General features: G+C 42.3%; 1 protein-coding gene across 1 annotated transcript in view; it reads left to right on the top strand.

Moving 5' to 3' along the window:
* The window catches only part of ppm1h (protein phosphatase, Mg2+/Mn2+ dependent, 1H), a 147622-nt gene extending 122426 nt beyond the window's left edge, over nucleotides 1-25196 (top strand). The window contains exons 6-10 of the mRNA XM_041216423.1: nucleotides 29-147; nucleotides 4535-4598; nucleotides 10250-10357; nucleotides 14529-14680; nucleotides 23757-25196. Of these exons, the coding sequence (XP_041072357.1) occupies nucleotides 29-147; nucleotides 4535-4598; nucleotides 10250-10357; nucleotides 14529-14680; nucleotides 23757-23904 (591 nt within the window). The 3' untranslated portion in view covers nucleotides 23905-25196. The remainder of the gene's footprint in view (nucleotides 1-28; nucleotides 148-4534; nucleotides 4599-10249; nucleotides 10358-14528; nucleotides 14681-23756) is intronic.
* The last annotated feature ends 2237 nt before the right edge of the window (nucleotides 25197-27433 follow it).

Raw genomic sequence — 27433 nt, 5'->3', positions numbered from 1 at the left:
CACACTTAGTTTTGTTTTCTCCCTGCAGGCTTGTTTGCAGCCACATTTGTTGGGGAATGAATTCACTCACTTAGAGTTTTCCAGAAGAGTGCAGCGCAAAGAGCTTGGGAAGAAAATGCTCTTCCGCGACTTTAACATGACTGGCTGGTAAGAATGTGACCATAAAGGGAATTGAATGCATTTTGTGGAGCCTTGCTATCTTGGATTACTGCTGATATATAATTGTTGTTATGTATTCAATATAAGTGAAGATAATTTCGTAACATTCAACTGCAGGATTATATTTCTTCAAGAATGTCTCTCTGGCTCAGAAAAATAACAGAAACCAAACAATTTGATGCTTAGGGACAGGTCTGATGCAGCAATGGAAATGAGAATTCAAATAGTAGTAAAACTTCAAGTGGCAAGAGGCCATCAAACCCAAAAGCCACTTCGTACCAGAGTTCATGTATGATTATTCTATCACGGGCGCGAACCACCCTTGCCATCTGACAATCCCCCACTGTAAGTGGCACCACAGGACGAGTGTTTGTCTCCCAGTGTTCCGGTCATAGAGCTTTGCATAACTGGAGCATGTATGTAGTATTCAAGTGTGTGACTCCCACAATTTGCAGCCCATTCATTTGAATGGGCACACAATCGTGGGAAGCGTGCACTTGAATTTCTGAAATATGTGCTATCAGCAGGAAATGCTTTACATTGGGAGCAAAAATTCACAAAATACTCCTTCCCCCTTTCTCTGCTGAAAATGTCAAAAAGCACAAGGGAGTGATAGCCATTCCTTAAGCCCCACAATTAAATGTCATCGCTCCTGGTTTACCATGATTTGATTTAACTTTTGAGAATATAAAAAGGACTCGCATCTTCACACTAAAGAGTTATCAGAGCTGTCTGTATTTGATGAGGTATTTTAATGCAAGTTATGCTATTGTGACCTGTATACAATTATCTACACTGCCAGCAGATTTAAATCTGTTTCCATTTAAAATATCCACTTATTCTGTAAATCCCACTCTGTCTATTACACCCACGGACAGAGATGCTAGGAGGAAGAGTTAAAACAAATGTAACTTTGCTAGGAAATATAGCCTGAGTTGTGAATCAGGAGATTGCATCCAACTTTCCAATGGATTTAATTTTCAGTGCACCCTTTCCCCACTTGAAAGCAAATTGTACCACGTGTTATGGGTGCGTTTTAAAGCAAATCATGTTCCAGACCACAAGACTCCAGGTCACGCAACTTGACATCACTTTTGAGGTAGAAAATTATTTTCCACAAGTAGTACCCTAATTTAGACAGGAGAATACTTCAGGGCACAACCGTCTTCAGCTGCTTCATCAATAATCTTCCTTCCATAATAAGGTCAGAAGTGAGGATCTTCATAGGAACAATGGAACATAGGAGCAGCAGTAGACCATTCAGCTCGTCGAGCCTGTTCCACCATTCAATATGATCATGGTTGGTCATCCACTCAGATGCCTTTTTCTCACACTATTCCCATGTCCCTTTGTGTCACTCGCATTTAGAAATCTGTCAATCTCAGCTTTAAACATACTTGATGACTAAGCTTTCACAGCTCCCTGAGGTAGAGAATTCCAAAGATTCACAACCCTCTGAGTAAAGAAAAAAATTCTCTTCATCTCAGCCCTAAGTGGCTTCCCCCTTATTTTGAAATAGTGTTACCTGGTTCTAGACTCCCCAACCAGGGGAAACATCTTACCTGCATCTACCATCTATCCCTTTAAGTATTTTGTAGGTTTCAATGAAATCACCTCTCATTCTTTGAAACTTGAGAATACAGGCCTAGTTTCCTCAATCTCTCTTCATAAAACAGTCCCACAATCCCAGGAACAAGTCTGATGAAACTTCGTCGCACTCCCTCTATGCCAATAATATCCTTCCTAAGGTAAGGGGACCTAGACTCACTGATGATTACGCAACGTTCAGCACCATGCATAACGACTCACCTACAAAAGCAGCCCATGTCCAAATGCAGCAAGATCTGGATGATATCCAGACTTGGACTGACAAGTGGAAAGTTATGTTTGCATCACACAAGTGCCAGGTATTGACCATCTCCAACAAGAGAGAATCTAACCACATCGCTCCTTGACATTCAATGGCATTACCATTGCTGAATACCCCACTATCAACATCCTGGCTGTTACCATTGACCAGAAACTGAACTGGACTGGCCATATAAACACTGGCTACAAGAATAGGTCAGAGGCTAAAAATCCTGTGGAGAGTAACTCACCGCCTGACTCCCCAAACCCTACAATCTACAAGGCGCAAGTCAGGAGTGTGATGAAATACTTTCCACTTGCCTAGATGAGTACAGCTGCAACAAGACTCAAGAAACTTGAAACCATGCAGGACAAAACAGCCTGCTTGATTGGTACCCCATCCACGAACATTCACTCCCTCCACCACCGGCACACAGTAGCAGCAGTGTGTACCGTCTACAAGATGCACTGCAGGAACTCATCAAGGCTCCATTGACAGCACCTCTGAAACCCACAACCACTACCATCCAGAAGGACAAGAACAGCAGACACATGGCAGTTCCCCTCCAAGCCACTCACCATCCTGACTTGGAAATGTATCACCATTCCTTCACTGTCGCTGGGTCAAAATCCTGGAACTTCTTCCCTAACAGCACTGTGGGTGTACCTACACCGCATGGACTGCAACAATTCGAGAAGGCAGCTCACGATCACCTTTTTCAGGGCAATTAGGGATGGGCAATAAATGCTGGCTTAGCCAGTGATACCCACATCCCACGAATGAATTTAAAAAAACTACGTTTGTCATCTCAATGGGCAAATGCATCACTTGATGTCGCACAGACCAGGAAGATTTCACACTCAATCATTGATTTAGTACTGAGTTAGCTAATCTCAGCTAGACCATGGTCAGGGTACTGCTGTTTGTCCCAGTGTGCCTCAGCTGAGGAAAGAGCTGACTGCTGTTCAGTGATGTTGCTGGAATGGAATATGCCAGATGGGGGCATGTTTTCAAATAGATTGCCCCTGTGATCGGCCCATCCATTAAGCAGCCTGCCAACAATCGTTGTCCAAACTCTCATGAAGAAAGGCGCGAGGTATTAGAGGACTGTGAAGCCACACCCTGGCAAGAAAAGTGCATGGTCCAGATCAGCCAAGCAATGAAGAAGTCTGTACTCCCACTATGGTCGCAGCACTTAGCGCATCCAGCAGATCTCCTCACATATCCATGTTCCATACAGGCTGGAGGGGCTGAATGGCCTACTCCTGTACTTATGAGGTGATGATAGCATAGTGATAGTGTTATTGGACTAGTACGTATAATTTTAATTTCATTGAGTGGCAGCTACATCAGCCGATATGATTAGAGGTGCTGCATTACAATGTAGGAAGAGGTATAATTACCTCATTCTCCACATAATAAAAGCAATGCTGCACATGGTTTGAATCATTGCAGCGTATTGCACAATTAAATAACTTTCGCAGCTGTGATTGGTATTGCTTCATGTGCGCTAAGCCATGTTTATATGATGATTATATATTTTTTTTAAAAGTCTTTCTACCAGCTCGTGTGAACTGTAAAAACGATGAGGCACGCGTGAGGTGTACAAATGAAAGTTCAACACATGTAATGAGAGTCTTTACATGCTGGAAGAGGCGAACAGTAGCAAATGATTGCTAAAGCTGGAGCCGAGCGTGGATTGTTAGCATTAATGATAGATTATACTCTGCTGCATGCAAATGCTGAGTGTCTCGATATATTGCATGGACCATGAGGAACGGCAGGGGACCTGACCCAAGCTGTACAGCATGTCTGACAATGATGAATGACTGTGTGCTGCTGCTGCTGAGTCTGCTGTCGTGTGTGCATAGGGGGTGGGGTGGGGGAACACAGGGAACAAACAGAACGACCATACTGATGATAAAACATTCCCTGATCTTCATTTATCCTTGCGTCGGAACATTTAGCTGTTGTATTTTTATTCCACTTCTGCAACAGCAAAAAAACAAATAGATTGTGCCTCAGGCATTTTACGAATGTTTAGATTGACTGATAACTGACTGCATGGCAATGAGATCTAATTTTGTTTCAGTGATGGGAGCAGTGGAGGGTGCATGGGGGAAGGGGAAGAGAAAGACTTTATCTGATTGTGTCCTTATCGTTTGTGCGCAGGTACTCACAGGACTTTCTGAATGAAGGGCTTTGCTTTAAATCTGCTGTCTCCTTCCAAACACAAACAAAATCTGATCTTTGGTTCCTAACCTTCACTTGCAGAAATAATTGCTGTCTCTCATACCCATTAAGACAGGACGCGTGAGAAAATTAGATTGACACATTCTGTGCCATGTGCAGCCCTTCCACTCCTCATCCCCAGGGAAGTTGGCATGGCTATAAATCAGGCCCTGTCATCTTATACTGGGAGAGATTGGAGGTGGGGTGGGGGGGGGCGTGGTGGTAGTGGGTGTTGGTGGGGGTTTGTCAGTGAATCTACTGTGCTGATTAAAAACTCTCTTCTCTTCACTACAGGGCATACAAAATCATAGAAGAAGATGACCTAAAATTTCCCCTTGTATATGGGGAGGGAAAGAAGGTAGGTTGTTATGCTGCAAATGCCTCGGAGTGTTTGCATTTCTGTCAGCCAAAGGGTGCTAAGATCTAAGGTGTTTCTTGCACTGTACTTACAACCCCCCCTCCCCCTCAATGGCCCTGGAAATGCACTGCTCTCTTCTGTTAAAACGACTTGCCAATCTGTGGAAGGTAATTATTTCCGAGCGTCACACAGCAGTGATGTATACGAGGTACATCACGGAGCTGTGCTTGCTTTCAATCGAAGGCTGAATTCAATGAATCTATCCTGCCCCATTTTTTCAAACCAATACACAGTTTAATGTTCACTCCTTCTCGGCTGGGCAAACAAAACCCTTCACGGCCGATTGGCCAATTTCCATTCCTCTTCTTGGCTTTTTTACAATTTCCTGCCTCCTCCTCGGCTTTTGTTCTGCGTTGCAATTTTTATTTTCTCTTTTTATTTTTTTCCCTTTTCCTCCTTTTCCCAGCCCGGGTTTTGCGAAAGTAAATAGGGAGGAACTGTTTCCAGTGGTAGAAGGGCTGATAGCCGGGGGTGGGGGGGAGAGGACAGATGCGAGGTGATTGACAAAAGAACCTGATGCAACATGCAGAAACATTTTTTCTAACTCAGCCAGTTGCTGTGATATCTGGATTGCGCTACCTGAAAGGGTGGCGGAAACAGATTTAATAGTAACTTTCAAAGGAGAATTGGATAAATGGCTGAAGGGGAAAAAAGAACATTTACAGGGGCCGTGAGCGAAGACTAAGGGAGTGGGACTCGTGAATAGCCCTATCCAAGAGCCAATGCAGGCACAATGGACCGAATCTGGGAAATTTCTCCCTGATTCTCTCCTCCACCACCAAGCACCATGCCACCACCTCCACCGCCAACCCCCACCCCCCCACCCCCGAACCCTCACCAACTACCCCACTCCCCAGGTGATCAAAACTACTCTAGGTGATCACTATTAATTCTTCTAATTGTTAACCGTGTTGTGACTCAGTTATACATTCTGGGGATTCTTATGTTAACTCTCTTCCTGCTGGTGACACTAAGGCTGCCTTTCCTACCCATCTGGCCATTTTTTTTTTAACCCTTCTTGTGGAAATATGAATATTAATAATCCTCAGTCTCTGCTCATGAGCAATTCAGATTACGCTGAGAAGCACAACACAAATAGACGCTCTTGCACCTCTGACTATAACATTGTATAGACAGCTAATAATGAGTGATTAGCTTGTGTAAATGTTTTTAAAATTGTCAACATTCTTTAGCTTAAGACATAGTTATAACAGAAAAGCAAAATATTGTGGATGCTGGGAATCCTAAATTTCTTTTTTAAATACGCTGGAGTTTTCTTTTGATGATTATTTTCTTGCTGGTGACATTAAAGCTGCTTTTCCTGCCCAAATCTGTTCCTTTCTCTTTACCTTTCTTGCAGTCTATCCAAATGTACATGCAGATAAGCTGAGTAAAATGCTCCCAATGTTTGATGAATCGAGATATCTTCACAACTCAATTAGCACAACACATTGGAATCCATGGGACCTATAGTTTTAATGAAACATGGGGGAGGAAGAATGGCCTTGAGACTCGGTGCTGGGAGCCTCACTTTGTAAAATATACATTGCATTCTCAGAAAAGCCAGTCTCCATCACAGAAAATTCCCTCCTCTCTGGTCTAATCCTATATCTCGGCGTTGTAAAAAAGGAATGAGAAATTGTTGCTTTAAATGGTTCTTGAAAGTCACCTCGTGATGCCATTTTCATTGTTGGGTAGGCATTGGAACTCATTAATATTCAAAGGCCCGTTGATTGAACATTTGCAAGATGCGAAATGTTCAGTGTGTCTGGTTCAGGATGAGTGCATTCTGCTGTGGGATTCTGGAAGGTCACTGGTGTTGTGCATAGAGCATGTCCAGACCACTGCGGAGTCTTGAGCACAAAATCCAGGCTGACAGTCTAGTGCAGTACCAAGGCGATATTACACTGTTAAAGTTGCCATCTTTCGGATGAGGCATTGAACCAACGATCCCCTTAGGTGGAAATAGTTGATCCATAATGTTGTTTCAGTGAAGAGTGGGGGAGTTTTCCCCAGTTTCTTGGCCAATATTTATCCTTAACTAGCATCACATTGCTATTCTCAATTTGGCTGCCGTGTTTCCTATATTCTAACAATGGCTGCACTGTAGAGCCACTGAAGTAGCTTTTGAAGTGCTTTGGGATATCCTGAGGTGCTGAAAGGCATCATATAAATGAAAGTCTCCCTTTTACCTTGCCTGCATCTAACTATTTTGCTTCACTGCTAAAAATTGATCCTTTTTCTGACATTGAATGTCACACAAATAATCTAGTTTTTTTAAGGTTTTGAATAAACATTTGTTGGTTTTCAAATGACTCACCTGCATTTCATACTGAAATTCCCTACTGAGTCACAATGTGTTCATAACAAGCCATCATATGTAATAAACTTGAAGGCTAATGATTGTGAGAACAATATGCTTTGGAAAATACATATACTGCACCTAAAATTATAAGCATGTAGACACTGTACACTTGCACTTATATCGTACAAGCATTTATAAAAGGGTAAATTTTATAAAGCAAGGTTGCCAGCATTGTATTTCATGGACAGGAGGGCTTCGGAGGATCAGAAAAGTCAGTCGTTAAAATTTTGAATACCGGTGATGTAAACGTGAGGGGCCACCTCCAGATGTGCTAACCTCCATGCCTGAGCCCCCTGTCCATGTTCCTGTTGAGTGAGGGGGCGAAGTTTCCCAAAGTGTGTCATCCACTGCAGTACAGTTCATTTGCATATTGTATAAATGTACATATTTGTCCTCAAAAGCGAAAAGTTCTCTCTGAAAGGTTGCCAATTCTTGTTCATCATGAAAGCATTCGTAAAAGTTAATGAGGGAACCTCATTAAGACCCTGTTTCCTAAGCCTATCATCATCTTCTGAAAGATGTCGAGTGGCGAAGCTATGTCTTGCCAAACCACTCAGTGCCATTATAATTGTCCAGGGGGAGGCCCTGGGGAACGGCTTGGACTGAACTCCACACTTTTAAATTTGTTCATGGGATGCAGACCTTGCTGGCAAGACCAGCGTTTATTGCATGTCCCCAACTGTCCTTGAGAAGGTGGTGATGAGTCACTTCTTTGAATCACTGCAGTACGGATGGTAAAGGTACCACAGTGCTGTCAAGTAGAAAGTTCCAAGATTTTGACTCAGTGACGATGAAGGAACAGCGATGTGTTTCCAAGTCAGAATGGTGTGTGGCTTGGAGGTAGCGTCCTCATTCGCCTGCTAAATCAGGATGGATTGTAGCTAGAATTCTTTTTCACCCCATCGCTTCTATTGCACTATCTCTCCCCCCCCCCCCCCACCCCTCTCCTATACATCTGTGCAATCAATGAACAGCTGAGTAAATTCTGACATGAAGGTGGAATTGATAGCCCATTTAAGGGGAGATGGTGGTGGTGTTCAAAGCCCATTTAAGGGGAGACGGTGGTGGTGTTCAAAGGATACCGAGGCGACAGCAGAAAGCGAATTTGCCCACGAGAGCCGCCAAAATGTTTGGGAAATATTCGATCAAGGGGGCAATCAATCCTAGAAAACTTGCCCTCGTAAGTGGAAGGGACAGATTCTGTAAGGGACCGTGCCTCCAATCACAGGCTGTTTCTTTCCCGCCTACATCCGTTGAAATTTTTTAAAAATTCTACACTCCTGGGGTATCAGTGCCATCTGCTTCGCTGTTACAGTTTGGTAACCGCACTTGCAACACAAGCATGCTGGTTGAATGGCGCAGAACCTTCGTTTCCCATGGGGTCAGATCCCAGAGATACCCCAGAAGATGCACTGGGGGATACCCCTCCTCTGGAAGTCCCCAAGTTCCCAGGCAAAGGCTGCACGGGAATTGCCCGAGAAGATTAAAGTTCGGATTCTGTCATTTAAATTGGAGACTCCAGATGGTTCCAACTCTCTTAGCAGAGGCAAAGGCAGAAGGATTAAAACCACTTCTAACTGCTGAGTAACTATGGTACTGACCCTCAACCGCCCAGGGCTCCCCACTGGACCCTTGACTATCCCCCTTGCTACACACCCTGACTAAGGTATCAATGGACTGGTCAGCTGGGCAGAAAAGTGGCAAATGGAATTCAACCAGAGAGGTGTGAGATGATGCATTTGGGGAGGTCAACCAAAGCAAAAGATTACACAATAAATGGGAGGATACTGAGAAATGTAGAGGAAATGAGGGACCTTGGTGTGAATGGCCACAGATCTTTGAAAGTAGCAGGACAGGTTGATAAGGTGATTAAGGTGGCATATGGAATCCGTTCATTTATTAGCCAAGGCACAGAATAGAAGAGCAGGGAGGTTATGCTGGAACTATATGAAACATTGGTTAGGCCACAGCTTTAGTACTCTGTGCAATTCTGGTAACTTCACTACAGAATGGATGTAATTGCATTAGAGAGGGTACAAAGGAGATTTATGAGGATATTGCCAGGACTGGAAAATTACAGCTATGAGGAGAGATTGGATATGCTGGGGTTGTTCTCCTTGGAACAGAGGAGGCTGTGGGGAGATTTGATTGAGGTGTACAAAATTTGTGAGGGGCCTGGATGGAGTGGATGGGTAGGGCCTATTTACTTTACCGGAGGTCAGTGACTAGGGGGCATAGGTATAAAGTGACTGGTAGAAGGATTAGAGGGGAGATGAGGAAACGTTTTTCACCCAGAGGGTTGTGGGGGGTCTGGAACCTGCTGTCTGAAAGATTGGTAAAGGCAGAAACCCTCAACTCATTTAAACAGTGTCTGGATATGCACCTCAAGTGTCATAACCTGCAGGGCTATGGGCCAAATGTTGGAAAGTGGGATTACACTGGGTGGCTCGTTTTTCAGCCAGTGCAGACATGACAGCCAAGTGGCCTCGTTCTGTGCCATAAACTTGCAACGATTCTCTGCCCCACCCCCACAAACCCCCCCACCCCCCGCCATGGCCCTGACTACCCACCCAACTGCCCTCCGTTTCCAGACTACCCTCCCAACCACCCAACCATCCTCCTGACTACCCCCCACAACAACACCACCCCCCCCCCCCTCCATTTACCCACACTTCCTGATCACCCTACCTCCTCACGCACTTAGCTTACGCACTTACCTTCTCTCTGGCTTTTCGAAACAGCTGGGACCTTTAAACCTTCTGGTTTACAGTACCTAGTGCTGTAAAAAGTGGGTGCGGCTTCGCCTCCCCCTGTCGCTGCTACCCTGCACTGGAAGTCCTCTGCCACTGCTGCACTGCACGTTTCTCACCAGGCCCAGATCAGCTGAGAAACGCACAGCTCCCGACCCATGGAAGCAAAAGGAGTGGTGTGGCAACCCAACAGCGATTGTCACCCCACAGAAGTTCTGCGCCATAAATGTAACATGTATTAGTTGATCAGTTGTTACTAAAAATATTTTTTTTCTGGTTTTGTTGAAAATGAAGCCGTGACTGAGTCACGGGAGCGGAAATTCCCGCCCAAAGTCAATGGACGTTTGGCGGCCTCTCCAAATTTTTCCATCCTGCCCGTGACAGGTCCTGTCCCGGGCGGGACCAGAACATCCTGACCTGTATCTTTCATTGTTGATGTGCGTATACTGAAGTGCAAAGTGTGATTTATTTGATAGGCACGTGTGATGGCAACCATAGGTGTCACTCGAGGACTTGGAGATCATGATCTGAAGGTTCACGATTCTAATATCCATATAAAGCCCTTTCTCTCATGCACTCCTGAGGTAAAGTACCAATTTTGAGTTGACTAAGAACAGAAAGCATGCGCATGTAGCTTTTATCTGGCTTTTTTTATCCTAATCTATCCCTGCTATCTACTGCTGATTATAAGGTTGTTGTAATTTTATCTATCTACTGATATGAAGTTCTGGGTGAGCCCAGCCTTCCTGCAGTTCAATGTTTCCAAAAAAAAACAAACCATCCTCCTCATCTTAGTAAAATAATAGTATGATCCCTATTAAAATGTAGATGATTTAAGGCACATTGAGAAGAAGGATTTTTCAATTTCGCAAACACAAGACGGATGTCAAGTTGGCATAATGATCAGACCACCTGCTCGGTCATTTCTAGATTTGGTTAGTGAGCAGCTTGCGGATTGAGGGAGGGTTGGAAAGCCAACAAACTCCTACACCCAGCCAGTCAGCAGGAATGCCAAAGGGGGTTTGATGGGGGAGAGAAGGAGGTCTTGAAGTGAAGGTTTGTGCGAACTGACATTGAGCATTTCTGCTGGACCACACTCGTTCCAACTGTCTGCGCACAGATAAACAGCCCTTTTTGTAGAGCTGCCACCAGTTATTTAGAGCCCTGTTTAAGACCCACTCACAGCCTGGTACAAATGTGGAACATGCACAATGCACGCCATTGGTCCTTCACAATTGAAATTGGGATCTGGGCCAGCATTTGGTGCTCATCCCAAATTGTCCTTTGGTAACAGTTAAGAGTCACATGTAGGCCAGATTTTCTTCCCTAAAGGTCATGAGTGAACCAGATGGATTTTTACAACAATTGAAGATAGTTGTCATGGTCACCAGATTCCAGATTTATTGAGTTTAAATTCCACCAGCTGCCATGGTGGGATTTGAACCCATGTCCCCAATGCATTAACCTGGGCTCCTGAATTTGCTAATCCAGTGGCGTTACTGGACTAGCAATTACTGGACAATGGCATCGCCTCCCCCAGGCTACTGACTTGCATATTTAAACAGTCTCTCACTGAAACAGGCAGGCTTATAGTGCATTCAATATGCAGGCCCATGTGAAACTGCACTAGTTGATCACTGGGCACCAAACAAGGCGCAATCTCTCCCTTAACCCACCCCGCGCCCCCCCACACACACACACACACACCCCCCCCCCCCCAACAACCAACCATCTGTTCTGTCGAAGGGTCATGAGGACTCGAAACGTCAACTCTTTTCTTCTCCGCCGATGCTGCCAGACCTGCTGAGTTTTTCCAGGTAATTCTGTTTTTGTTTTGGATTTCCAGCATCCGCAGTTTTTTTGTTTTTTTTTCAACCATCCTTTGCTGGCTGCCCATTTATTACGTGTTCCCTCTGAATGGAACTGTACACACATTTGAATGTCACTGGAGTACTGTGCTGAACTTTGAGCTTAAATTCTGAAACCGCCCCCCTGCCTGCGGTGCCATATTTGTTCAGAAGTGTCATTCAGTTTAATGACGTTTTTTTTGCCTGAAAATGACATTGAAAAAATAAATTTGGTCCCAATATGAAACTACACTGTGATATGCCTTAATTGTTGATCCATCAATAAAAAGAGTTTCAAAATAAATAAGTGTTTCTTAGATATAGAATTACACATGCATTCAGCCCATGTTCTATGCCAATACATGAGCCTCCTCTCAACCCTGCTCATGTCATCCCATCTGCAAATCCTTCTATTCCTTTCTCTCTCATGTGTTTATCCGGCTTCCCCTTAAATGCATCTATGGTAACTCGTTCCACAATCTAACCATTTTCTGGGTGAAATATTTCCTATTTGGTTTATTAGTGATTGTCTTATTTATCCATTGAAATCTCACAGATCATGTTTAAATCAATGTTCAGTGCGATGTTAAACGTTCTTTGAAAATAATCACAAAACAAGTCAAGAAAATGTTAACAGCAATTTGAATGCAGGCCTTTCCTCATTCTATCCCACTGGATACCATTTTGCAATGAAGTATATTTTTAATTTAATATTTATTCACTTGAGAACTGCATCAGTTTAGAATATGATTCAGTGGGACATGTATCTCTTAGCAGTCTGTAGGAGTACATCAACATGGTTGTGCTTTTGCCTAGCTGCTTGTTAATAGTTTGCAATCCAATCCTGCAGTGGAGAGCTTGGGACTGTTTTCCTTGGAGATAAGAAGGCTGAGAGGAGACTTGATAGAGGTATTCAAGATCCTGAGGGGTATGGACAGGGTAAATAGTGAGAAAATCTCCCCACTCAGGAGAGCATCAAGAACTAGAGGGCAAAGATTCAAAATAATTGGCAAAAGGAATAAAAGTGAGATGAGGGAAAGTTTTTTTTTCACCCAGAGGGTGGTTGGAGCCTGGAACGAACTTCCAGAGAGGGTGGTAGAGGCAGGCTCAATTGAGATATTCAGAAGGGAATTGGATTGCTACCTGAAAAAAAGAGAATGTGCAAGGATGCAGGGATAAGGCAGGAGAGTGGGACTGGGTAGAATGCACTTTGAGAGCCAGTGCAGGCTTGATGGGCTGAATGGCTCCTTCTGCACTGTAAAGTTTCTGAGATTCTGCAGTTGATCAATGTATATTCTAAGCAATACGGTTTTTGAATTAAACATTTGATGGACTGCATTGCATGCAGACTTAATACACATATTTTGATATGTAAATGAGCAGTGAATATTCAATGAAGTTGTGTTCAGGGCAATGAATGCTGGAATTCAGTCTGGCTAGTCTCACCTCCAACACCCCAGAGTTGTAAAGCATAAAAATATTGAATGATTGATGCGAGTGGCCCTAGGATTTCATAATATTTCATTTAGTTCTCCCATATTCTGGTTTATGCATAATCATCATGGAATTAGTTAGTATCAGAACTCGCAGAGTGATGGACTACAAGTCTACTTTCTGAAGATTGAACCTTGCACCCTGCCCGTTTTTTATTTCTATCCACATGGCGCACATAAACCATCACCTTTGTGCCTTTTTATCTGAAGCCTACATTTCACTAAAGCATCCCCTTGCATCCGTAAATCAGTGCAAAATAAGGCATTTTACTTTTTTTAAAAATACACTCTCTTCTGACACAATAATCCATTTTGAACTGTCAAGTTTTTTTAAACAAATGTTCTTGACCTTACAGCTCTCTTAAACCTCCTTTCACAGATGCAAATTAAGAACATTTTCCATTTCTTGCACAGTCCACACCTCTGGACCAGTAACCTCTGTGAATGAAGGGCAATGAATGAACTCTGGGAATATTGAGAGAATCCTGCTTTCTTGATGAAGATTCTACCATAAATGAGCGCGTGTTTAATTAATAACTAGATCCTGTACTGCTTGCTGACAAAAATAATTACATTTTGTTACAAATTTTGTACTCTGCTACACATAGATGCGGTAGAATCTGATGATTAACCAACAAGCTTTAAAGGGCTGTTTTAAATTCTGTAGGCAAAAACCGTGGCCTCCGAGGTGCATCAGTGTAGCTTTTACATCTACTGTGACTTATGTACGCATGTACATTCGAGTCAGGTTAAGACTTCTGCACAAGGCTTTACGGTAGCTGGGTCACCTGTGGGTTACACATATTAAAATTTCCCATCTTGCCTGCTCAGACTAATTCAATTCAAGAGTGTAAATCTGCAAGGAAGAGATGGGCCTACCCTGCATGGTTTATGACCTGTGCAGATGAGATGAGATAGAATGACACTGTGTTGCCATGGGAACGTTAACAGCCTGATTTCCATATTGAATCCAGCAAAATGCCATTTACCTCAAAAAAAAATGTTTGCTGAAAGTTGATAAAATCAATGTCACACCTTGAGGTCTGTGGCCTAGACTGCTAGTGACAGCTGACAACACTTGAGAGACAGAAATGAGAATTAAAAACAGCATTTATATTTGGAATACTTTCCAACACAGAGAAGGATGAAATGCAGCATTCTCTAGCACTGAAACTGCGCTGGAAATGACTTGTTTAGGTTGACTTTTTTTTACTTCTACTCACTGCCATTTTTATTTTATGGGCATGGTAATCTTTAAAATGACGACTTGTGAGTAATTGATGGGGCTGCGGGGGGGGGGGTGGGTGGAATTTGTGTTCTGCACAGGTGTGAAAAAGGTTGAGCTGCTTTTGAAAATCCTTTGTTTTTTTTAAAAAAAATTAAAAATAAAGTTCATTCGATTCCTCTGTGTACAGGTACGAGTTTATGACATCGCAGAACACGATCATGACGCAAATGACGTGCTGGTTCTAGCCACGGATGGACTGTGGGACGTCCTGTCAAATAAAGAAGTGGCTGAAGCCATAACAAGCTTTCTCTCCAACTGTGATCCTGACGATCCACGCAGGTTGGTGAAGGATTTTAATCAGTTTTGAATGAACTCTGCTAGTTAATAATCCAGAACATTGGCACAGACCAGAGAGTCTGCAATGGAAATAAGTTTTTTTTATATAGAAGCACTGGAGTGGTGAGTTTTAATGGTGGATTATTTGATGTGGTTGTTGCTGTAACTCTGTTTGACAAATGGGAAGAACAGCGCAGGAAAGGAGGATATTTGGCCCACTGTGTCTGTGCTGGCTCTTTACTAGATCAATCTAAATTTAATCCTAGATCAATCCAAATCTAATCCCAGTGTCCTGTTTCCTTTCCAGATCCTCCTCCACTTCATATTTACCCATAGAGTGTGCAATAGACTCTCAAGGCATGTCATACTACTGATAGCCTTCCACGTAAATACATTTCTCCTAACATGTTTTTTGCATTCTCTTAATGAAGTTTTAAATTGCTAATAGCCCTTCATCACTGACTCCCAAATCAAAGGAAGCAGTCTTTTCCTCAACTCCTTCAAATCCACTCATGATCTTGAAGATATCTGTTAAATCTCTTCTTGCTCCAGTGTAAATAGTCTCAGTATACCAAGTCTCTCCCCATGCTTACTATTTCCCATCTTTGTCCTTACCCTGGTGAATTTATGCTGTATACTCTCAAAGGCTTTAAAATCCTTACTGATACCTGGGGTGGGTGGTGAGGGTGGATTTTAGCTATTGGGTGCCTGACCCGCAGGGTGCACCAGACCAATGCCCACACTCACTCTCTTCACCCTTCCATTGTTTGTCATACTGACTGTTTGCATTGGATGAGCAGAAATTTTGACTAACTAAATATTAGAAAGACAAAAGCCAATGTCTTCAGTTTTCACCACAATCTCCATTCCCCAGCCGCCAGCTCCATCCCTCTCCCTAGAAACTGTTTGAGGTTGAATCAGATTGTTTGCAGCCAAAGTGTCGTTTTTGATCCCAAGATGAGCTTCTGACCATATACTGCTCCATTTTCAAGACTGGCTGCTTCCACCTCCATAACATCATCCAACACTGCTTCTGCCTCAACTCATCTGCTCTGAAGCCTTCATCATTGCCTTTGTTACCTCTGGATTCAAGTATTCCAATGCTCTCTTGACCACCTCCCATCTTCCACTCTACATAAACTTGAGCTCATCTTAAGCTCTGCTGCTGGTAACCTAACTTTGTACCAAGTCCCATTCATCTGTTGCCCCTGTGCTTGCTGACCTACATTGGCTTCTGGTTTGACAACACCTTGGCTTTTAAATTCTCACCCTTGTCTTTACTCCCTATGTCTGTCCCTAGAAAACTGAGATTGCAGTGCTTCTCCAATTCTGTTCTCCTGTGCATCCCTAATTTTAATTGCTGCACCATTGACAACTGTGTCTAGCCCCTAAGCTCTGGAATTCCCTCCCTAAACCTCTCCCTCTCCCTTTCCTCCCTCCCTCACTTAATTTTTCTAACATGCTCCTTAAAGCCTACCTCTTTGATCAAGTTTTTGATTATCTGTGCTATTAGCTCCTTATGTGGCTTGATGTCAGGATTTGTTTGATAACAATCATATGAAGGGTGTTTTACAACATTAAAGGTGCTATATAAATGCAAGTTGTTGTTTATGACAAAGAGAACCCCTGTTCTCATTTGAATCAAATCAGTGAGCTACAGAGCAACAATTTCTGATGATTCTAGTGTCAACCCAAAGAATGGTGGACACACTTGTCATTGCTCAACCTTTCTTTATCTGGCATTAAGACAAATCAGTACTTGGAGAACATGCAACAATGTTGGCTGTGATGGAGACTGAAATCAAGCTAATCACAACCCAAATTTTGCATCCTTATCTTTCTAATCTGAAACACAAAAGATCTTCTGTCTGACTGTCAGACAGGCTAATGTGTTACCTTGTGGTCAGAACTCTTGACAAAGCATCATCTGTTTGTACCCTCAATATAACTTTGGGCGGGGGGGGGGGGAACCTGCACTTGGGAGGTGGGGCGGGTGGGGTGTGTGATGAGAGCTCATGGATTTTGATGGATAGATAGAACTTTACATTGTACTACGGATGTATGCTGTTGCCCTTCATACTGCAGCAGTGCATTTAGTACATCGAACAGAGAGCACAGAAATACGCCATCGGGTCCAACCAGTCTGGTGCTTTTGCTCCATATTGCTGCTCCTCATCTAACGCTATCATTATAACTTTCTTACTCCTTTCTCCCTCATGTTTATCCAGCTTCCCATTGAATGCATCTACTTTCACTGTAGTAATGAGTCCCACATTCTAACCACACTGTGTAAAGAAGTTTCTCCGGAATTCCCAATTGGATTAATTAGTGACCATCTTGCATTTATGGACCACTAATTCTGGTCTCTCCCACATGTGGAAACATCTTCACCTTGTCTACTCTATTAAACCCTTTCATAATCTTGAAGACCTGTATCAGTTCACCCCTCAGCCTTTGCTTTTCTAGTAAAAAGAGCCTGTTCAATTTTTTTAAGTGGTTATATCATTTCTGTTCTGTTATCATCCTTGTGAATCCTTTCTCCAGTGCCTCTATATCCATTTTATAATATTTTCAAATTTGTCTTATCAAAATTTTAATCTATTTAAGGCAACAGCTGCTGCACACTTGCCACCTGAAAATGACATAGAATTGCTTGTGCAGCTCAGAAAGGAAAAGGCGTATAATCCAATGATCTCCATCCTCTGTATATTGCTCTGGGGTTTCTGGGCCTTTCCACGAGAGAAGGCTAGGCAACATACTTTCACTTACAAAAGGCTCAAGCATTGAAAGCATGTGAAAATGACTGGGGATAGGAGCCTATCATGCCTCACTCTCCTCTGGGAATGTTAGATCGATAACCACATGAAGGGGCCTCTGAATAACACTTCCAAGGCTGCAACAATTATGTTCTCGGCCTCTGTGTGGGACCATATTTGCTAAGGACACGCTGGGCGCATACGAATGACTGGAATTATTTCCCAATTTCATTCCTAAAGGTCTGACTTTAATTTTTTGACTATGCCCTTTAGTCCTAGACTTTTCAGTCTGTGAAAAATTGTTTCTCCCTATCTACCCTACCTGTCCCTTAATAACTTGACAAATTTGATCAAATAAACCCTGAACCTTCTAAATTCCAGGGAATACAAGCTCAGTTGTGCAATCTCTATTTGTAATTTAACCCTTGGAGTCCAGGTATCATTCTGGTAAATCTGTCCTGTATTCCCTCCTCTTTTCTGCACACTTTTTTTTCTCCTCTTCCTTTTCTCCCTTTTCAATCATTACTTTCTACAATGTTGGTCTTGTGTTTAACTGGTGTTGTTTTAAAAGTTATTTGAAGTATTGCAGTACATGATTGAAGGCAGTCTTAAAGTGAGAGTAGTTTTAAATGAGGTGTGAAACATCTGAATCATTGACTAATTTCCATGCTGCTTTTAATGAGTGCACGGAAAGCTATATATTCTATGCTAGAAAACGAAAGCAGTATTTCCAAGGTTACAGACGCAGCATTCAACAATTGCTTAAAATGATGTCATATTTGTGATTGGATTGTTCTTTCAGAGAGCTGGTGCAGGAACCATGGATCATGGGCCTCTTTCTGCACTGTAAGACCTTCTGATTTGTGACTAGTAAATCTTCCCAAAAAAAAGTCCCACAAAATACATTTGAGTTCCATTATTGACATTAGTGGGCCCAGTGAATCTGCACTTACTCTGTGCAGGTTCTTTCTCTTTTGTTCAAAGTTCCTTTCATGTCATGAAATGCCATTTACAGCTTTGTGGTGTTAAAACAGATTGTCGGAATTGTCCCATCATCTTCCTTTCCATTATGATGGGCAGAGAAGACTTAAGGCTCCTTAGGCAGCACCTTCCAAACCCATGACTGCTACCATCCAGAAGGACAAGGGCAGCAGATACATGGAAACACCACCACCTGGAAGTCCGCCTCCAAGCTGCTCACCATCCTCAGCTGGAAATATATCGCCTTCCTTCACTGTCACTGGGTCAAAATCCTGGAACTCCCTCCCTAACAGCACTGTGGGTGTACCTACACCACATGAACTGCATCAGTTCAAGAAGACAGCTCACCACCTTCTCAAGAGCAATCAGGGATGGACAATAAATGCTAGCTTAGCCAGCGAAACCCACGTCCCGTAAATGAATAATAAAAACAGAGCGTAATGACATTGGGGTGACTGCAGTTAAGTCCCAAAGGCGTTGTAGTTCAGAAAGATTCAATAGTAAGCAGCACCATATACAGGCTACTCTTGCATTTTAAGGGGAATAGATAATCTATTGGCACCAATCAAGTGGGAACTGTGCCTGTCATTTTTAATTTCATCCTATGATCATCATTTACCTGTAGTTTTTAATTACAAGTATGGTCACAATCTGTTCATCTATGTGATTGCATTATAGTGAGTAAGATTAACCTCAACCAACATAATTATGATCTATTTGTCTATGTAATAAAGTAGCAGATGGTCAGTGATAAATTATTGAAGTGTAAATTCCAATCCTTGTGCCAAGTGTTGTTTTAACATATAATTTTTTTACCTGTATAAGCAATCTTCTGATTACTGGTCATTGGAAAATACAGCAATAGTTGGAACTAGGAGGCAAAATACCCTAAAATGTGAAACAATTGAAATAAATTTAAGATGAAATGTAAGAAGTGCAACAAATAAAGTCACCTTCTCCGCAACCCCCCTCCTCACCCTTACGATGAATATGACTTTATCCAGGATGCCGTGATGTCAGAACTATGCTAGGTTGCACTTTCTTCTGCCAGATTTCAGGAAAATTGTGCTAAACAAGTGTAAAAGGTCATGGAATTTGAAAGCAAGTTACTTCCAGCACCATTTGAGTTTGTGTCGGTTATAAAGCATCATGAGGGAAACTGGTCCTGCCCATGAAACTGGCCATGCCCCCAGATCGTATTAATCAGAATGACATATTTCTGCTAATTGCAATCATTTGTGGGCCTTCAAGGAAGCTCTAAACTTGTGCCTAAAAAAACTCAAGGGCAATTTAAACACTTCAAAATATGCACATTTTGAAAGCTTTTAAGTATATAATTTTTAAATTACCAACCAAATGACTACTGTACACCAATGCAACTCGGAAATAATTCCGTATAATTCTTAGTTATTTTAAAATCAAGTTACGTGTCATAAGACTAGACACTTAAAAATGCTTCTTTTTTTTGTAATAAACTGATTTTCAGCTGTATTAATAAAAATGCATCAGGTTATCACTGTTAAATATATCAAGAAATATTCTTAATGCACTGTGCTTTTTGTAAACTTAGTTCTAAAGTGCTGCCCGATGACACTGGTTCATGGCAGATTTTGAGCTTGGTGATGTGCAAATGAGTTTGAGCCAAAGCTTGGGCAAAAGAAACACTTCCTAACTAGTGCAAGTTTAGTCATTGTTGGGTGTTGGATTGTCAATTCCGCCCAAAGCAGAAACGCTTGCCTAGATTTGAATCCATATTTTCCACAAAACAAACATTTGGTAAAAATTAGAACCCTTGCTTTTTTTTTAAATTAAGTGAAATTTAATAATGAACCCCAATAATTAATTTGAACAATTAGTTCCCTGTTTATAATAGTCCGATTTACAGCTGAGATTTTAAAAAGTAATAATTTATTTTGGGGAAACGAGCACCAAAGCTACTAAAAGCCTCTTGTGGCAGCTCCATCTGAAGATAAGAGTCTTGCTGCATTGACATAAGATGCATTCATTCTATATCCATATGGACAATTGCAGCCTTTGGTAACTCACTGCCACAAGCTGTACTCGTGAAAAAAAAAAGCTAAACTCTGAGTGTTAAACCTTCAAAGAATTGAGTGGCACATGCAGAAATTCAGATCAGCCTAGGCCATACGTGAATGCTTAACATGCCCATAATATATTTCTGTGTTGTGTGTTTAAAATAAATGGACTGTTATCTCTGAAAGTTACACACACAGGAATGTAGCACAAAACTCTTAGAATAGTACATCTTAGAATGAGGCCATTCAGCCCATCAACTCTGTGCAAGCTTTTTTGTAGAGCAATCCAATTAATCCATCAGTTTATTAGGTATTCCTAAAGGAACGCAACCAAATTAAATTGACACTGCCATTTTAGGTAATTCCATAATAAATATTCTCCCCATTTTATTTATATACATTTTTTTCATTCAATCTTGATGAATTGATTATAAACAGGAGGGGACAATCAACTTTAAAGTTTTAAATGTTTATAGCTGAGAATGCTTTTCAGCTAATAACCTTACATTTTCTTAAAGAAAATAAATCTCATCACAAAAATGTAGGGTGACACTACAATGCAGCACTGAAGGAGTGCTGCATTGTTGAAGGTGTTGTCTTTTGGATGAGATGTTAAACTGTGGCCCTGTCAGCCCCTTTTGGACATAAAAGTTCCCACGGCACTATTTTGAAGAAGAGTGGGGGAGTTATCCCGGTGTTTTGGCCAATATTTATCCCCCACTCAACATCCCAAATAGATTATCTGGTTGATATCACATTGTTGTTTGCGGGAGCTTGCTACGTACAAATTGGCTGCCTTGTTTCATACATTGACACAGTTATTACACTTCAAAATTGCTTCTTTGTCTGTGAAGTGCTTTAGAATGTCCTGAGGTTATCAACGCTGCTATGAAAATGCAAGTCTTTCTTTACCATTGAACAAAAAGTAATGTTGAGACTTGGATAAAGCTGCTTTGAAAGGGTGGATTTTACAAACAATGTCACCCATACCTTCTCTTGAATCCCCTGGATTAGCTCAGATCTCTGTGGAATTTTATACTGTATATAACATCATCCCATTGCTTGGAACATGCTTGGGCTGGCATCCTAGAAATTGATTAGACCAGACTTGGAAGCATCCGTAGTGCTGAGCTTTCGTTAAAATGTTCTAATTTCCTCAGGATTTCCCTGATAAAGGGGAGAGTAAATTCTTGGTTAAAACGTATTCATCCTTGTTTGAGAAGTTACAGGTCAAGCTAGTTTACTCTGATCAGGGCTTTATCAGGTCTTCGGCAGATTATCCCAGGCAATTATTTAATATCCTGGAAGTGAATGTACTTGGTTAAGGGTTTGGATCAGTGTTGATGCTGTGACTGCCTGCTTGATGAAAATGTGGGCGAGCGTGTGAACAAATATTTAACAGCAAAATTAATTTTCCCCAATGTTTATTAAACAAGCAATTTGCCACTCCCTAAGTCCAACAATATCAGAATGCTGCTCTGTACTTTAAGCTGCTCTGCAAATTAACATGGCACCTGAAGTCAAAGGGAATGTTGCTTTTTCATCCCAATTCTTGTGTGGGAGTGGGGCTGAAAATTGTAGCACAGTACTTACCGCCCTGTTCTAGATGCCACTCCAAGCACTATCATTTTAGTGGGATTCTTTAAGATGGGTAGCTGCTAGAAACAGGTAAGAGCCTCTTTCCGGTTTGCAAATTGGGTTCAGAGGAGCATAGGAACAGGAGTGGATCATTCAGTCCCTTGAGGCTGTTCCACCATTCATGGCTATATTTATCTTAACTCCTTTCACTTGTCTTAGCTTTTATATGATAATTAGCAAAAATCTGTTAATCTCAGATTTAAAACTGAGCTAACATCTACTCATTTTTGCGGGAGAGAATTCCATTCTGTAGCATTCTTTGTATGGTGTTTCTTAACTTCTCTCCTGAGCAACCAGGGTATGCCTTGTCCTAGACTCCCTCACCAGCAGGAAAAGTTTCTAAGTATCCTATTATTCCTTTCAAAATGCTAAAACGCTCAATCAAGTCATCCCTTATCCTTCTATATTCTAGGGAATACATTGGAGACAGGTCAGAGAAGGGGTTCACCAAGTTGATTACTGGGGTAAAGAGTTTGCCTTATGAGGAGCAGTTGAGCATGTCGGGCCTATACTCATTGAAAGAGAGACTTGCATTTATACAGCAAGTTTCAGAAGAAGAATGAGATCCCATTGAAACATATAAGGTGGAATTTTAAGGCTCTGTCACGGCGGGGACAGAACCAGAAAATGCAGCGAGCCGTTCAAAACTCCATTGAATTTGGCGGGACCGCAAGGTCCCACTGGTGTGAGGGGTCATAAAATTCTGCCCGTAAGATTCTGATGGAGTTTGGCCAGATGGATGCTGAAAGGCTGTTTCCCCTTGAAGGAGAATCTAGAACTTGGAGGCATAGTTTCAGAATAAGGGGCCACCCACATAAGGCAGAGATGGGAGTGAATCTTCATAATCCTCCACTCCAGAGAGCTGTGGAGGCAGAGTTATTGAATGTATTCAAAGCTGAGACTGACAGATTTTTGAACTATATGGAGCGTCAAAGATTACGGAGAACAGATGAAAATGTAGAGTTGAGGCCAAGATCAGTTTAATCACGATCTTATTGATTGGCGGAGAAGACTCGAGGGGTCATATGGCCAATTCCTCCAATTTCTTATGGTCTTTGTGTTTCAGTTGGCCTTTTGGAAAGATTGGAGAGACACGCAAAGGAATGTGCAAAAGACACACAATATTCAGGTCCATTACAAGGGTGATCAAACAAATGGAACTAGTAATAACCTATTGTTACCTCCCAGTGTTATTCTATTGTACAGTTAGATATTGAACAGTACAGGCACACCCCTCAACGTAAAACACTCCGACCACTTAGAGGATGTGAGCATCACAGTGCCCAAAAGAATATCTTGGACAGACACAAAAATTGGACCACCTGTCAATTAAAGATAGTGGAAGTAATTATGACTTTGTGTGATAATGTAAAATGGGTGATAGCGAATCGGCAGCCCATTTAATATATCTCCAATTTTTATTTCCCCTAAAGTCGGCAGGACCAATATAGATCAGAGTTTCAACTCACTACCACCCATTTTACACTATCAGTCAAAGTCTATTCCCATGGATCAATTAAATCTGATAAAATTGGATGGCCATATGTGTTGGTCATTGCAGACACCTAACTTTTTATTATATACATTTACTAGGTAAATATTCTGCTGCTGAAACAATTGTCATTGTTCGGATATTGTACACTTCACAATGACATTATGTCTTCACAGGTACACACAGGCAGCCCAGGACCTGGTGATGAAAGCCAGAGGAGTTTTGAAAGACCGAGGATGGAGGATATCAAATGACAGGCTTGGCTCAGGTGATGACATCTCCATGTACATCATTCCTCTCCTGCATGGAACTAAGTTGACATGATAATGACTGCATCATGCCAAGTTGGCTTACCGGGTATTTGTTGCTGGCCCCATAACTATACTGAAGGGAGGAAGATTTCCTTTGTTTTGTTGCTTGTAGCAAAGATCATTAATGCCATTTCACTACAAGTAAGAAAAATGAGGAAATCTTTCCCCTGTGGTGACCAGACAATGAGAGGCAGAGACTTGATGATGCAAACAAGTCTTATGAAAAGAAAGGGAGTTTAATAAAACGTATATTGGCAGATTTCACTTTCGGTTCAAGTTTCACAATCCTTAAATTCTACTTTTGTTGTTATAGTTGATGTAATTTTTTTCCCTGCAATCAAATAAATATATCCTGTATAAATCAAAAAGGATGTATATTTATCAAAAACTTGAAAGTCTTTAAATATTAAGTCTTTGCGTTATAACTTATAAAGTATCAAAATTTTGATGTATATTTTCCGAGTGCTGTAATGCTAGTGGGGGAGGGAAAATTCTTTGTGCTGTGTTTTAGAGTTCTTCATATAATCAACATGGCAGTCTTCTAGCAGAATTATGCTGTAATAATGTAGTAAATATTGTTTCAATTTTTTATGGCACTGTTTAAAGATGAAGTCCGTTGGTCACTACAGTTCATTTATAAATGATACAAGGCACCAACTGTTGTATATACTGGCAACTGCAGGGCAAGATAAGCGAAACTACTGGTTATTTTTGTAAAATGATTTTCTTCGGCTATTGACATTGGCCAAGATTACCTTCAGGCTTTCATTAGTTTGTCTCTTTGTCATGTACAACATTATACCGCACTCAATTTGAAGAATGATTTCACTGCACCATTCTGTCTTTGGTTCTTTCATTGATCCTATATGCTTGGCAAGTGTCAAAATACTGCCAAAATCACACACCACCCAGGCCAGTCTCTCTCAGAAGCAGGATTAATAGACAAAAGTATTCTTACGAGAGTGATATTCATCTCATTGAAGTATTTGAAGTTTGATCTGTGCAACACTGAAATATTTCATAGGTGCCAAGAAAAAACTGTTAAAAGATTTTTTTTTAATGTTTAATTCATTTCTGTGAGACTGAAATGTGAAACATATTTTTATTCCAAAGCAATGTTACATTTAGGCACTTTTGAAGTTTTATTTCACTGTTTGGAGTGTTAAAAGTACTGTAAAAGAAGGCTGGATTGAAGATGTGAATAACTGATGTAGTGTTGTATTTGACTGTTCATGAAGGTGATTTGTATAGAGAAAGTAATGTTGCATTGTACAATAATTAAATTTGCTTAATGTTTAAACAGTTTATTCCGTTACCCCTCTTTTTCTCTATAATCACAAATCATACTTGGCAATGGACATTTCTATTGTAAATCTTTCTGAATATTTCTACTTTGTAAATTATCTCTTTATTTCCATTCTGCATTTCGTATACCAAATTCGATGACAAGGAACATGGCAAAAACAATTTTGAAAGGATTAGCAATAAACAGGTTAACTTATGCATTAGACAATCAATTTTTTTAACAAGTACTTGTTTTTAATCTTATCTGTCAGTAGTAAACAAACCCATGCTAAATGTGATACAGTTTCCCCAACACTGATCTAACATTGCAGCTCATTGTCATAACAGAAATGAACCCTTTACCATGCCTGTGTAAAATTTTAATTCGTAATGTTTGGGGTTGGTGGGGGTGGGATGGGGAAGGGGGGGTGTGCGGAGGAGGAGTAATGGGAGGAGGACGTCCAGGTGAATGTGCAAGGGAGGGGGTCTGTGGAGTCAATGACTGCCTCCTGGGGAACAAACTGAGGATGAGCATGGTAGGAGGGAATGGTGAGTTTGAGAGGGGGCAGAGGGAGCCGGGAGGGTGAGGGTGTGTCGGCAATGGTAGAAGGGACAGCGAGGGTGGTTGGTGGGGACTCAGCATACACAGATCCCGGGGGTGGTGGGGGGAGGAGGTCAGCGAGGTCAATGTGGATGGGGGTGGGATTCTCAGGAAGGTAGGGAACGTGCATGTTCACCTGCTCATCCGGGAAAGACAAGAGTTCGGGTTGGTAGGTGACAGCGAAGAGGTGAAAGGGGATGCCAGGGGGTCAACAGTGATAGGGGGAAAGGACATGGGTGACTGGGAGAGGGGAAAGAATAGGGGAGTTGAACAAAAATCTGAATACATCCATCTTTGTCGAAAGTGAGCAAAGCCTCGTGTTGGATGGGCTTGGGTGCTGCATGGGAATGCAATCAGCGGGTGGGCAGGTCAGCTCAGATGGACAACTGAAAGTGAACCTCAGCAGGCAGCATTGAAAATGCTCAGAACAGTGAGATGAGTGTGATGAATGAAGGTTCTGCGTGCGTGCAAGAGCGCTTGCATGAGGCTCCGAAAAGCCTTACCCCACACACACACACACACTCTCTCTCTCTCTTCTTCCAGAATCACTCATGGTCCAGCTGAACTTCCAGTAGGGGTGGCGATGAAGTGTGAGGACGCGGGAAGCCTGTCAATGAAGCTAAAAGACAATATTATACATTATTCAGTGAAAATAAATATATTTTCAGATTATAAAGTGACAAAGTGTGCCTACCCCACCCATGCAAACATTTGTTATCAGAATTTCTTAACTTCTCTAGGCTTACCACTTCTTCTAGGTGCTGCCCTGACATCCGCAGCAGGGGGGTGGAGACAACCTGTGCAATGGTTGGCCCTGCCGCCTCTGATGACTTCAGCTTGCATCTTCTGGACAGTCAAAGCCTTGAGGGCCCTGGCTTGCTTTGGCTGTCCTCCTATGGGCCAGCTGCTCCCTCTGTGGTGACAGAGAATGAGGTTGAGGGAGTCACAAGCAAAGGGGACTCTGAGGCATCAGCCAGCCTCAGATTGTTGAGTGGATGACCCAGAGATGTCCAGCTGCTGCTGTTCCTCCCTTTGGGTGCCGGAAGGCCCCGGCCTGACTACTTGAGGGGATGGACCAACTGGAGGGATGTGAAAGTGCCCTGTTTCCCTCTCGCATTGCCACTGCAGAAACTCCCCCATGGCTACTGCGATGGAGTGCAGGTCTGTGTGTATCTCCGTGTTCTGCTGGACTAGGGTCCCCTGGGTATCTGTCATCCTTCCCAAGGAGACCTCCATACATGCATATGTAGGCACCATTTCAACAGCGAGCAGGCGGGCGCACTCCTCTGACTCACGTGCCACTCAAGAGTTTCCAACAGCTTTGTGTGATGTTCCCTCACCTTCTGCTGATTCTCCATGATAAGTTGGAAGGCAAATCCAGAGGCTCGACATCTGACTTGTCATTCCTCTCTCTGAACTCCTTTCCCCTCTCCAAACTCCCTCCCCCTCCCCCACCCCAACTCCTTCCACCCTCTGAGCTCCTCACAGATGCTTCTTCCCCAGCAGTCAGAGGCTGAACCTATCTCCTGCTGCGGACATGTGTCTGTGCGGTGAACATCAGGTTGCGAACCTGAGCCTGCTCCAGATCTAGGTCCCGCCAAAGTGTGTGTGTCTGCGCTGGTGGAGGGTGTGGGTAAGCACTGTGACGGGTCTTCCA

Source organism: Carcharodon carcharias, chromosome 21 (assembly GCF_017639515.1).
Source record: "Carcharodon carcharias isolate sCarCar2 chromosome 21, sCarCar2.pri, whole genome shotgun sequence".
NCBI classification, from domain to species: Eukaryota; Metazoa; Chordata; class Chondrichthyes; order Lamniformes; family Lamnidae; genus Carcharodon; species Carcharodon carcharias.
Note: the sequence above shows the minus strand (reverse complement) of the source record. Positions and strands in the feature narration are given on the sequence as shown.